At 41.7% G+C, this 12,789-nt stretch overlaps 1 protein-coding gene across 1 annotated transcript; it reads left to right on the top strand.

Annotated features, from left to right (window-relative positions):
• Positions 1 to 1,019: 1,019 nt before the first annotated feature.
• Positions 1,020 to 10,667, top strand: LOC310803067 (solute carrier family 41 member 1-like; the record flags this gene model as incomplete). Its single annotated transcript, XM_083667703.1, has 10 exons — positions 1,020 to 1,214; positions 2,633 to 2,740; positions 2,950 to 3,021; positions 3,384 to 3,528; positions 3,852 to 3,998; positions 4,283 to 4,427; positions 4,744 to 4,823; positions 7,513 to 7,647; positions 7,869 to 8,017; positions 10,488 to 10,667. The coding sequence occupies 10 exons, from the start codon at positions 1,020 to 1,022 to the stop codon at positions 10,665 to 10,667; spliced, it is 1,356 nt and encodes a 451-aa protein (XP_083523829.1).
• Positions 10,668 to 12,789: the final 2,122 nt, after the last annotated feature.

Here is a 12,789-nt window from a genome sequence, read left to right as displayed (position 1 = left end):
TGTCCCTCTCATCTGCGACACACAGACGACAGAGCCTCCCCTCCTGCATTTCTCCGGTCCAACATGAGGAAGGGGCTCCAGAGCAGCCAGGCTCACCCAGAGCAGAGGCAGAGGCAGAGGGAGGATAAAGAGAGGGAGACAGAGAAGGAGAATCAGCAGCAGCAGCAGCAGGAAAGGAGGGCTGAGAAAAAGTTAGCCGCCTTCTGGCTGTCCTTGTCCCAGAGGACGTGGACGTTTTTCAGGCCCAGAGAACGCGCGTGCTTCCAGCGGAGCCCCTCAGCCGCTCGCCTGCTCAAGAGTGAGGCGTGAGGACTGTGTGTGTGTCCGTGTGTGTCTGTGTGTGTGTGTGTGTGTGTGTGTGTGTGTGTGTGTGTGTATGTGTGAGAGAGAGAGAAAGAGAGAGAGGAGAGGTTGTCTGTCAGTGGCAGGGTGTTAGGAGAGGCCTTCCTGCCCCCCTATCGGGGGACCCGTGTGTTTGTGTGTATGTGTGTGCGCACGTGACCTCCATACGAGAGGACAGAGGCGGTCCCATTCTTCAGCCTCGTCCACCATTGGCAACATTTCTTGCTTCAGTTATCTTAGCAACGTTGGCTAGAGGGCCAAGAGAGGGAGAGAGCGACAGGTGAAGGACGAGGGAAGGAGCTCTTTGAATCCCCTCTCCTTCTTTCTGGGCTCCCTCTTGGGAAAAGCGATGAGCGTTGGATAATTGTTTCTTTGACCTCCCGTTTGGAACATTACAGCGACAAACTTTCATTTTTAAGGTTTGTTGACTGCAACTTCAGTGGATCAGGTGACCTCTGTCCGACTGACAGGGTTTCTCCTCTTTCTCCTCTCTCATTGTCTAGAATCTTTGTCCTCAGAGAAAATCGGAGCTACGGAACATTTCGATTCGCTTTACGTGTGTCACTATCAATCAACTTACCACAAAGGCGACATTAAAGTTGGAGGTTCTTGTGGCACAACGCAGGCTCCTTCAACTTGTGACTTCCCAGGCGGGGATGGGGTAATAGGACAACGACATGGTGGTCACCCATCTGGAACTGGAGTTGTGCTACCAGGGGAAGAAGCTGAGGGGCTTCACCTGTAAACTGACCCGCTCTGCCAATGGCTTCCTGCCCGAGAGTGCCTGGCTCATTGGTGGCCAGATCCTGCTGCCCTACCTGCTGGCCGGTCTGGGCATGGTGGTGGCGGGCATGGTGATGGACGTGGTGCAAGTATGGTGTTACTCTGTTTATGTGTGTGTGTGTGTGTGTGTGTGTGTGTGTGTGTGTGTGTGTGTGTTGACACGTGCGTGTGCGTGCGTGTGTCTACTTGTGAAGTGTTAACACAACATGGTCATTATGGACTATGTGTCTGTAGTTGAATCATATATTGTATGTGTGTGTGTGTGTGTGAATGTCTCTGAACAACACCCATTAAATGTGACTTGACTGCTATGATTTCAGTTATTGACCTGTTGTTAGGCTTTAGATGCTACCTTTTTTTAATCTGTGCAGGCTCTGTGAGAGCAGGATTTGTAAGTACGTCACCACAGCTTATGCTATATTGTGGAAATCCATTTCTATCTATATGTATAGGTGATCTACATTGTTACACTGCTTTGTATCAGTAATGGCCCACATTCCATAGATAACATCCCAGGTTACGTTACAATAGCGCAGAGTGAGTCATCTGGGTCAGTGTGATGCTTGTGTCATGAGATGACCTGAGCTGAGGTTGAGCTGAGACAGAAATGGTAAACAAAACACTTGGAGCAATGCACTGTGGGAAATGTAGGAAGGGAAGAAATGAGGAATGATAACCAGACCACCTTGAATCGTGCCAAACTATACAGATAGCTGTATCACTGTATCACTGTGGCAAAGTCCACTCAGAACTAGCAACAGTAACTGAAAATGACAGCTAGAACATCCATGAGTGCTGTACCCTGTGGAGACATACATTTACTAACACAACAAAATCAATTGATCAGTGTTTTAGTGCTGGGTTAGAATCTATTTAGTTGTTGCCAAAAACACTGCAATAGAGATGTATGTGTCAATAACTGATACATAAAGCATTTGATGTTAATCTGCTGAATATGGAAGATGGATAACATCTGAGTGCTAAGGACATTTTCTTGGCCTTAGAGAGTGTAGGCAGTCTGATAAGCATATACGCATATACGCATATACACATGGGACACAGAGGCAGATGGAGTACAACACAATAGCTATTTCCCTGGCTAGACCTTTGGAAAGATCCCTGAGGTAGCATCGCATGACTGGCTTCCTGAATAATGTAACAAGTAGTCGCTTTGACTGAAGTCAGCCAGGCATCATATGAAATAATGTGTTGGGAGCTCAATGATTTTGTTCCATTTGATTTGTAATGAATAAAAACACACCATAAACACTGGTTAGATTCAAAAGCTACAACATGTAACCCCAAATACCACAGATGGATATTAAAACATATTTTGTTATCGGTATAAATGTACTAATATTAAATGATATGAGATGATAGGAACTAAGGGATCAACCAATGGCATTAGCACATTAAACATCTGTGTTTTGAGTTTTGTAGTGAAATTGTTGTGCGAATGTTTCAGCATTGGGAGCGGTTCAAGGAGATCATTATGTGTACGTTTCAGCATTGGGAGGTGTTTAAGGAGATCACAGAGGTGTTTATCTTGGTGCCAGCCTTGGTGGGACTGAAGGGGAATTTGGAGATGACATTGGCATCCAGACTGTCTACAGCAGTGAGTGAACACACACACACACACACACACACACACACACACACACACACACACACACACACACACACACACACAAAAACACGTTTTCAGACCAGACATTGTAGTTAACATGATTTTGTCCACAACTGTCAACATGTTATCACTCACCAACTTTCAGATAAATAAGTATCTCTCCTCTCTTTCTTCTGTCTTCCCTCCCTCTCCATCAGGCCAACACTGGACAAATGGATGACCGTAAGCAGCAGTGGAGGATGGTGTGTAGTAACCTGGCTCTCATTCAGGTGACACCGACCACTCAGCTCAGCCAACTGCATTCCATCAACCAATGACACACACTGTCACATACTGGCCACCATACAAGTTGTGGAGGAGGGAGATATCTATATTAAACAGACGGTGTTAAAACTCACTGTATCAAAGTGTCTGTCTCATTCATCTTCCACTTTTCTCTCTCTCCCTTTCTCCTTCCCCTCCTCTCCTATTCTGAACCTCTCTCTTTCCCCTTCTTTTGTTTCATTTCTTTCTTCTCTTTCTTACCTCCCTCCCTCTCTTCTCCTTCTTTCTCTTGCTCTCCCTCCCTTTTTTTATCTCATGAACCTCTCTCTCTCTTTCCATCTCCCTCCCCCTCCCCTTCCCCCTATAGGTCCAGGCCACAGTGGTGGGCTTCCTGGCTGCATTAGTTGCTGTAGGCCTGGGAGCATTGACCAGAGGTCGGGTCAACCTGGTAAAGGCAGCCGTCCTGTGTGCCAGTAGTGTCACAACTGCCTTTGTAGCTGCCCTATCTCTAGGTAAGCCAACGGAGCAAGACCATGGGAGTGGCCATGCCTCTGGAAAATATGCAAGCACTGAAGCTAATAATAGAGTTAGTACTTGGTGTCTTTTAGCCTAGTTAACCAAGATATTGACATAAACGTCTCTAAACGATCCAGGGGCGCAAAACCAATATAGCAAAACACACAAGTGAAGTTGGGACTGTTTAGAAACCTGATTGTATTTATATTCTGTCTGATTAGTAAGCAGTGGTGCTGTATAGTTGACCTAATGTCTGATGCACTAGATGACTATACTGAATTTACTGTTGGCTTGATGTACTCACCTTGTGTGTCTATAGGCCTAGTGATGGTCGGGGTGATCATTGGCTCCAGGAAGGTGGGCATCAACCCTGACAACGTGGCCACGCCCATCGCCGCCAGCCTGGGTGACCTCATCACCCTCTCTCTGCTGGCCGGGGTTAGCAGCTTCCTTTTCCGGTTCAAAGGTCAGTCAGTAATAACATACATTTTGGATTATTTCTTTTTACATTGCGATCAACATTACATTACAATTACACACATTAACAACAGACCTCATTGTTTTTTTTATGAATTCATCTACCAGCTCTCACAAGAAGGCACTTGCATTGTGTAATCAGTAGAGGGCAGCAAAGTATGTGTTGCAGGTTCTTGGCGGCCTGCTAACATGTCTAACACAAGACTGCAGCTGACAACCTTAACACACATGTTCTCTTTCTCGTGTGTTCTGTCCACTCTCTTTCTTCGTCAGAGATGTGGTACCTGCCTCTTATGATGTGTGGCTTCTTCCTGGTTCTCATCCCTGTGTGGGTCATCGTTGCCCGCCGTTCTCCTCCAATCAGAGAGGTGCTGAAGTCTGGGTGGCAGCCCGTCATCCTGGCCATGTCCATCAGCAGGTAACAGCCAGAAGCTATGAACTTTCCACTGTCTATGATCCGTACTAGAATGTTTATAAAAGGCTGCAACATGTCCAGTCTCCTTTCCTTAATAAAATACTAATCTGAAAGAACTGGACAGGTGAAAGATTCACATCATATGGGCATCCACCAAATTGCTTTCATCTAATCTCTTCTTGCAGATCAGCAAGAAAAAGGGCACATAGTGCAGTGAAAAGCCATTTTATACTATTGAGATAAGCCTCTTGGCCACTTATGTCTTTGTTTAAACATATTTAATGACAATAGTATCCTACTGTGTCCTTGTAATTCACAGTATCGGGGGCGTGATACTGGACAAGACTGTGAGTGATCCTAACTACGAGGGCATGGCGGTATTCACCCCTGTTATCAACGGTGAGTGGACAGAACACCTCATGTTTAGGGTTGGGGAATTTGAAATCAGATTCCTATGTCAGAATATAGGTGGCCTCATAGTATGGAGATACATAGATTACTGCCAATATTATTGTAAATAAAAGAAGTAAGGAGAATAAAACTCACAAATGTGTACCATGACAAAACTACCATGACAAAAACAGATATAATTGACTATCCACAAACAAAAAACCTCTTGATTTGTATTTGCAAAATACAAAATACAACATTTGCTACAAACATCACGATGTGTGAATAAAAACGAAAGCAGTGACAAACATCTTTCCAAAGTTCCTCTAGAGACTGACGCTGAAAACTAGGTAACGCTAAAGGCTAACAACAAAACAGGGCATGATGTCATCAAACATCGTGAAGCCACGTGTTACCTAGTTTTCAGCATCAGTCCCTAGAGGATCCTTAACATACAGTTCATAATGGCTAACTTATCTTGAATTTATCATTTTTTCTAACATATGCCATGCGAATTTGGCTATGCATTTAATTAAAATAAGAGTAGTTACCTAAGTTTACCTGTATGTAGTTTCCAGCTGGAAGGCTTCTGCAAAATGTTCATTTGCGTTGACAGAATAACTTAATATCAGAATAAAAATTAAATAAAGTTGAAACTCATCTACTGTTGGGAAATCAGCACAGCCTAACCTAACCTGTTTCCTGTGTAGATTCTATGAAACCAATGATCTTATTAAGCCAACAAATACATTGTTTATGAAACACAAAGGCGAACAACAAAACAAGGCATGATGTCATCAAACAACATTACATGATTGGCTGAAAAAAACCTTCAGCAAAGATTTTCTATTTCAGTGGAGATAGCTAACTGCGATAAATGCATTTGTGGATCATTTTTACATGTACAAGCTAAATGTTAGTGCCAAAATTCTGTAAAGAAATGTAAACAAATCCACGGACGAAATGTGATCTGCAAATGCAGATTCAACACTTCTAACTCAAATGGGTTTAATATATTTACAAATCATTTTCATGTTTTACAAATACAAATCAAGAGGTGTTTGCTTGTTGGTAGTAATTTTTATTTGTGCTTTGTGGTTTTTGTTTACGGATCATGGTACACATTTGTGAGTTGTACTCCTTTTATTTACAATAATATTGGCAGTAATCTCCATACTAGCTTTATTGGTCCTCAATGGTTGTGAATGGATCATCGCTTTGCTTGGGTTTATTGTCTTATCCCCTCCTGTCCAGGACCACATCAATTGTAAGATATTAACTCAATCTACAACTCCTTACTTCTAAGCCAACATCTGGTTGTCTTGGTGGGGAAATATATGACATGTTTTGCAAAGTAATAGGCAGGGATGGGAACTTGTGTTGTTATGTCTTAACAGTCTTTGAAGTGTAACAGTTAATCATTATAATTTGTGTTATTGTTTACAATTTATGTAATTGGTGTCATATGGAAAATTTTGGAGGATCAAAAACACCATGAATTTATTTAAATATTCCCAAGTCATTACACTCTACAGAACGACAAGTTATTCAGAGTCTTGAACTCTAATGAAATCTAAAGGATTAAGAGGATTAAGAGGCCTCCCGAGATCTTCATAATTCATAATGATTAAAAGGATACTAATTCAAACCACTCACCAGGCTGGCCATAACATCAGAGAGACAGGAGGAATGCATTGAAGTTCCCACATCTTCAGTAAGACTCTTTAGTATGGTGATGTTTGTTACCCACGGCTAAGCCGGCACCGTAGCTGGAGATGAATAACAATGGGGTTTGCATAAACCGCCTGCCTGTTTAGAATGTCAACTATGGACTGTCTGGTTCGGATTTCCTCTATGTCATTGCCAGCCTCAACGCTATCAAAGCCTCTCGCATATATTGGCTTTTCAGTACAGGAAGTACATTTGCATTGCCATTCAGTGTTGCTTCCGCTTTTGTGCTCTCTCTTTCTCTTAACCTGCCCATGGTCCTGAAAGAACCCCTTGCACCTTCCCTGGGTTTGCCCCTGTGTTTGCAGATCTGGACATATCAGACAGGTGTAACTAGAATGGTGATGGTTCCATGGGAACCCCTAATTGGGCTTAGGGGAGCCATATTACTTCTGCTTATCTGATTCCCTGAAGATTGGGGGGGTCTCTAGACTAGACTACTTACTCCCTCTCTCTCTCCTATCTTTCCCCTTCCCTTTCTTTCTCATTTGACTGTAGCACACCATCTCCTCCCCGAAATAATGTAATGACTCAATTACTTCAGACTGTTTCAACCAAATATATGTCTATTGTAGCTGTAGGTTGCAGAAACATGGAAATTGAACACCCAGAGTTATTGCACGATATACAGCAATAATCGCGATAGGCTATGATACATGATTGTTAATACAGTTCTTCAGCAATGGAATCGTAAGGTAATGAAGTTACATCATTCCGTAATTTATATGATGCATGTTTGCTGAAACTCTGAATACAGAAACTAATCTTGATTCAGTGAGACTACTGAGTGAGAAACTAAGCCAAAAATGAAAATGTAGTATGTAGGTAGCAGGTGGTTATCGTAAAAAAATAAATTAAAAAAATCTCAATGACTTAGAAACCAGTTTTATTTACCTTAACCTCTCAGCCAAAGATCCCCTGAACATTAGCTCTTTCATGACATTTCCTACTGTGCCCTTCTTTCATCCAGGTGTCGGAGGTAACCTAGTGGCCATCCAGGCCAGCAGGATCTCTACCTACCTCCACTACTGGAGCGTTCCAGGGGCTCTGCCCTCTAAGATGGCTCAACACTGGCCTGACCCCTGCCTGACCTTCTGCTCCTCAGGTCAGCAGACAAAACACAACTCTAACATAACATACAAACAAACTAAATAAAGACACAAACATGCACAGGTGTGCTTGGGGCTGCAAGTGGGTTGTGGAGATTCCACTCCATTGGGAGTTCTTTGACAGGAATCCTTTGACAGGATTCCATTGCAGTTCACATTACTATCCTTGTGCATTTCCTCTCAACTGTTTTCTGTCTCCAACTATGTCCAACCACAGGGGTCAACTCCAAGTCTGCCAGGGTCCTAGTCTTCCTTGTGGTTCCGGGCCACCTGCTCTTCCTGTATACCATCCACTTCCTGCAGGGAGGCCACACGGCCATGACACCTGCCTTCATCTGTTGCTACCTGTGTGCGGCATTGCTCCAGGTCAGAGGTCACACTAATGGATCGCACCACAGATACAGTGCCTTCCATAAGTATCGGAAAGAGGAAGCATTTTGTCTTCTTTTAGCTCTATACTCCAACAGTTTGGATTTTAAATGAAACAATTACTATAGGGTCAAAGTAGAGATTCTCAGCTTTAATTCAATGTTTTTTTTTTTTCAGATTAGGTTCACCATTTAGGAAAACATACTCCTCTTTCAGGGCTCCAAAAGTATTGGGGAAAAAACATATAATGTCCAAATAAAGTACTCATATTTAGCATTTGCCCGACAATCCTTTGCATGCAATAACTGCCTGAAGTCTGCGACCCCTTGACCACACCAGACCCTGGGTATCTTCTCTGGTGATGCTTTGCCAGGCCTGTACTGCATCTTCAGTTGTAGTTTGTTTTGAGGTATTTTTGCCTGAAATCTTGTCATCAGGAAATGGAATGCATGTTCAATTGATTTTAAATCAGAAGATTAACTTGGCCAGTCAAGAACTTTCCGCATGTTGGCCCTGAAAGACTTAGCCTAGTTGCTATGGCAGTATCTTTGGGGTCATTCTCTTACTGTATGATGATGCGTCATCAAATGAATTTGGAGGCATTTGCTTGTACTCGAGCAGACAAGATGTTTCTGTACACTTCAGAATACATTCTGCTGCTGCTGTCCTCATTAACATAATTGATTAATTGATTATTTATTTTTTTTCTCCAAACTTTCCTCTTGCAATTCACTCTGGTACATGATAATATGTATCTTATCTGTTCACCAGAGTTTTCCAGACCTCTGCAGACCTTTTAGGTACTTTTTAGCAAACTGTAATCTGACCATCATTTTTGAGCATAACTAGTAGTTTGCACCTTACAGTGAAGCCTCTGTAGTTTGGCTGGTGACTTTTTCTGCAGATGGTAGTCTCTGACACATTCATGCCTACCTCCTGGAGAGTGTTCCTGATCTGTGGGAGAGTTTTCTCAATTATGATGAGCATTCTTCAGCCATCCACTGTAGGAGTCTTCCTTAGCCTACCAGCCCGCTCGTGATTGCTTACCAGTGCTTTCTTTCTTTTTAAATGATGTGACAAACTGTAGATTTTGGACTCCAAAGGCAAATGCAAAGCCTAGATTCCATACTAGACATTGACAGCTCTCTTATACACAAATGATGTGATGGAACACACTTGACTAACCAGAAACACCTGTCAAAACAATTTGCCAATACTGCCCAGAAATAGGAGAACTATGTATAAAAAGGGTTGTAATTTCTAAAAGGATCTACCAATCAGAAAAAAAGAAAATATTGAATTAAAGCTGGGAATCTCTACTTTAACCTCATACTGTTGGAGTATAGAGCTAAAAGAAGACAAAATGCTTCCTTTTTCCAATACCAATTCCAAATTGGAATTAATGCTAATTTGAGATCCATGTACAGTGCCAGTCAAAAGTTTGGACACACCTTCCCAAGAGTGTGCAAAGCTGTCATCAAAGCAAAAGGTGGCTACTTTGAAGAATCTAAAATATAAAACATATTCTGGTTTGTTTAACACTTTTTTGTTTACTACATAATTCCATATGTGTTTCTTCATGGTTTTGATGTCTTCAATATTCATCTACAATGTAGAAAATAATAATAAAAAAAAAAAGAAAAACCATTGAATGAGAAGGTGTGTCCAAACTTTTGACTGGTACTGTATATTTTTGCACAAATCTCCTATCGCCATTTATTGAAGTCCAATTTACGCAGGAAGATTAAGTAAATGTCTTAGATGTCAAGTTGGAGTAATTTTCTTTCCTCCTTTCATCTGTATCTTTCCTCCTTCCCTGCATTAGATGGGCTAGAATACATACAGAGAGTGATTTGGATGACTTTATCAAACTGATATAAACAAAGGCCTTAGTACAAATGCTAAAGTGTTCCTCTATGCTCTGGCATGATCTCATGCTGCAATTCAAACCACATGTTACTGAACCCAGCAAAAACAACAGTAACACTTCTGGTTAGAGCATATATTTCAAGCCATGTGTTTTAGCTCTTCAGTTTATCAAATTGATGGGTCTTTTCCTACTGGAGTTAGCTGTACTAGTGATTATACACTGTTACTGGTGTCATTGTCAATTCAATAACAGGAATATATGTTTTTGTGACCTACATAAACAACTTATGTGCAATAAATATACTTCTAATATAGTAATGTGTAAGCAACAACCTGAACCAACAGAGACAGTGGAATGATCGCCTAATCATCAGTGAGTAAGTGATGGTTTTGACAAACAAAAAAATGGGTTGCTAGGTCCGGGGTTACAGATAGTGTATTAGCCCCTCTATTCAGTATTGCTCTACAACTGAAGTCGAATTTAACCGTTTCTAACTACATAGTAGGTTTTCTAGATGCAGTGTATTCCAGTCGCTATACTTTGCAACCTTGCTTTACTTACTTCTACTAATGATGTACTCATTATCATGGTATCCAGGTGGTAATTCTCCTCTACCTGGCTGACCTGATCGTGTGGTGGATGTGGCGGAGGGGGCTCGACCCAGACAACTTCTCTATCCCGTACCTCACTGCTCTAGGAGACCTGCTGGGAACCGGGTTCCTGGCTTTGAGTTTTAGGGCGGTTCTACTTGCCAGTGTTACTGAGCCTGGTGTCTAAGAGAAGAGAGTGTTTTTTTTCTGGATGTGTTGAGACTGTTCTGATCACTTATTGTATGCAACTGGCTGGGATCAAGCTGTGCTTTTGGAAATTGTAGGAGGAGACAGAGAGAGATAGAGAGATGGAGATGAATAGATGGAGAGTGAGATGGAGATAGAGAGATAGATAGTGAGAAGAGAGAGATAGAGAGAGAAGCGGCTAGAAAAAAAGAGAACGGGAACGAAAAAGAGTGAGTATGCTCATCTGTGATTGTATTTCCCCCTATGCCAGACCCGGCCTCCCATATCTTTGGCAACAGTGGTTAAGAAAACCCAGCATACACAGAGTAGTCTCACAGGCCTCGCTTTCTACAACCACACTAGCTTGACTTCACACACAGTAACTAGTCTCCATTATGACATGGATGCTGCTAAGGATGTACTTGTATACTGTAGCTCTATAGGCTTTACTAGAGCACCATTTACTATACCTACAAACTGTTGAGAAGTGATCTGGCGTATGTAAGACTATTGTAAATGCTTTAATAGTAAATGGTAAAGCACTGTATTGAAGCAATAATATTGTCTGTGCTTGATTGTTCGTCCCTTGATTGTCTGTACTGTCTGTGTCCTCATGCTCTGAATTGTTCACGTGAATTTAAAGTTAGTACTGTCACTATTACTGCACTCTGAATGTAAACACAAATCATTAAAAAGACACTAAGTATTTAGTGTCTCAATTTTACAGTGCTTTTTTTCACATACTATCTAAGGAGATTATTTTATGTGGAAGTGTGCCTTGAAACCATTACAAGAAGAGCCATGTCATCCTTATCATATTTATGAAGTCAGTAGCATTGTTGCCTGGCACATCTGCTAGTAATTGGGTCAGTGTTAGTTGTTTGTTGTATTGACATACCACTGCGGCAGTACATTGCACACATTTCTGAATGCAATTTGTGTGTATTAAATAAGTGAATACACCTCACTATATGGGGCCTTTTGAATCTATCAATATGCAGTTTTAAAAACTGTCTAAAATCATCGTTTTTCTGTATTCAAGCAAACCATTTAAAGTAATGTTCACTAAAGATGTCAATTGTTGTCTTTTTGATCCTATTTCCAGCTGTACTGAACACATTTTAACTTGTATGCTACCATATTTACAATAGGAAGATAACACACTAGAGCAAGTTATTTTAGTAATGCAATTACTTTCTATCAATGTGTTCCTTTTTTTGAATAAACAAATTAACTCATTCACATACTGGGCTACTGTACTGTGTGCATGTCTTTCATTTTCATGCGAGGCAAAAATCAGCAATAAAAAAAAAAGAAAGAATATTTTTGGACATAATCACCAACATCAAAATCATGACTCACACGTCCACATGGCAGCCTTGCATTTCTACACCCCTCCACAATGTATGATGGGAAATCACCAGACCAGAGCATGTCCATCTAAAACTCCAGACTAGAAATCTGCCCAGAGAATATAAATAGCTTTGCAACACCCCAACAGTTATTTGACATACACACGTCAAAATGTCTGCACATATTTCCTAAAGGGATGACCATGCTCATGCTGTTGGATTGAGCCGTGTCGGGGGCCGGGTTCACAGCTCTCAGCTCCCGAGCACAGGGTGTTCTTGTTGACCTTGTGTCAGAGAACATGACAGGTGTCCAGAAGTCGGTGGAGCCCTTGACAGCTGATCTTTGAGCCATATCGGGCCTCAGAAGGAACCTGACAAATCAGTTTTGGGGATTTGTCATACTTTCTTTCACTGGACCCTAAACTGCACACACAATACATACACAACCTTTTCCTGGGTTAGGGTTAGGGTTAGGTAAACAATCTGTGTAAACCAATCTGTGTAAACAATTCAAAACCATTCCAGGACTCCGACACAGAAAAACGGCTTAAATGTGTTTATTTGAATTTGTCAAAGAAGATATGCCTCTTTGTGGTTTGATCGCAGTTTGTTGACAATGAGCGGCAGATATAACAATAAATAAACCGTCCATGGAGAGTCAATGCCATATTCTGCACAGAACAGAGACACTCTCTACAGTAAAAATAAGACACTGATGTCAGTCACATTTCAAAAGGATGTCATACATACGCCTAAGAGTCAGTAAGGCTC

This window comes from Argentina silus (genome assembly GCF_951799395.1).
Source record: "Argentina silus genome assembly, chromosome: 4".
In the NCBI taxonomy this organism is placed as follows: domain Eukaryota; kingdom Metazoa; phylum Chordata; class Actinopteri; order Argentiniformes; family Argentinidae; genus Argentina; species Argentina silus.
Note: the sequence above shows the minus strand (reverse complement) of the source record. Positions and strands in the feature narration are given on the sequence as shown.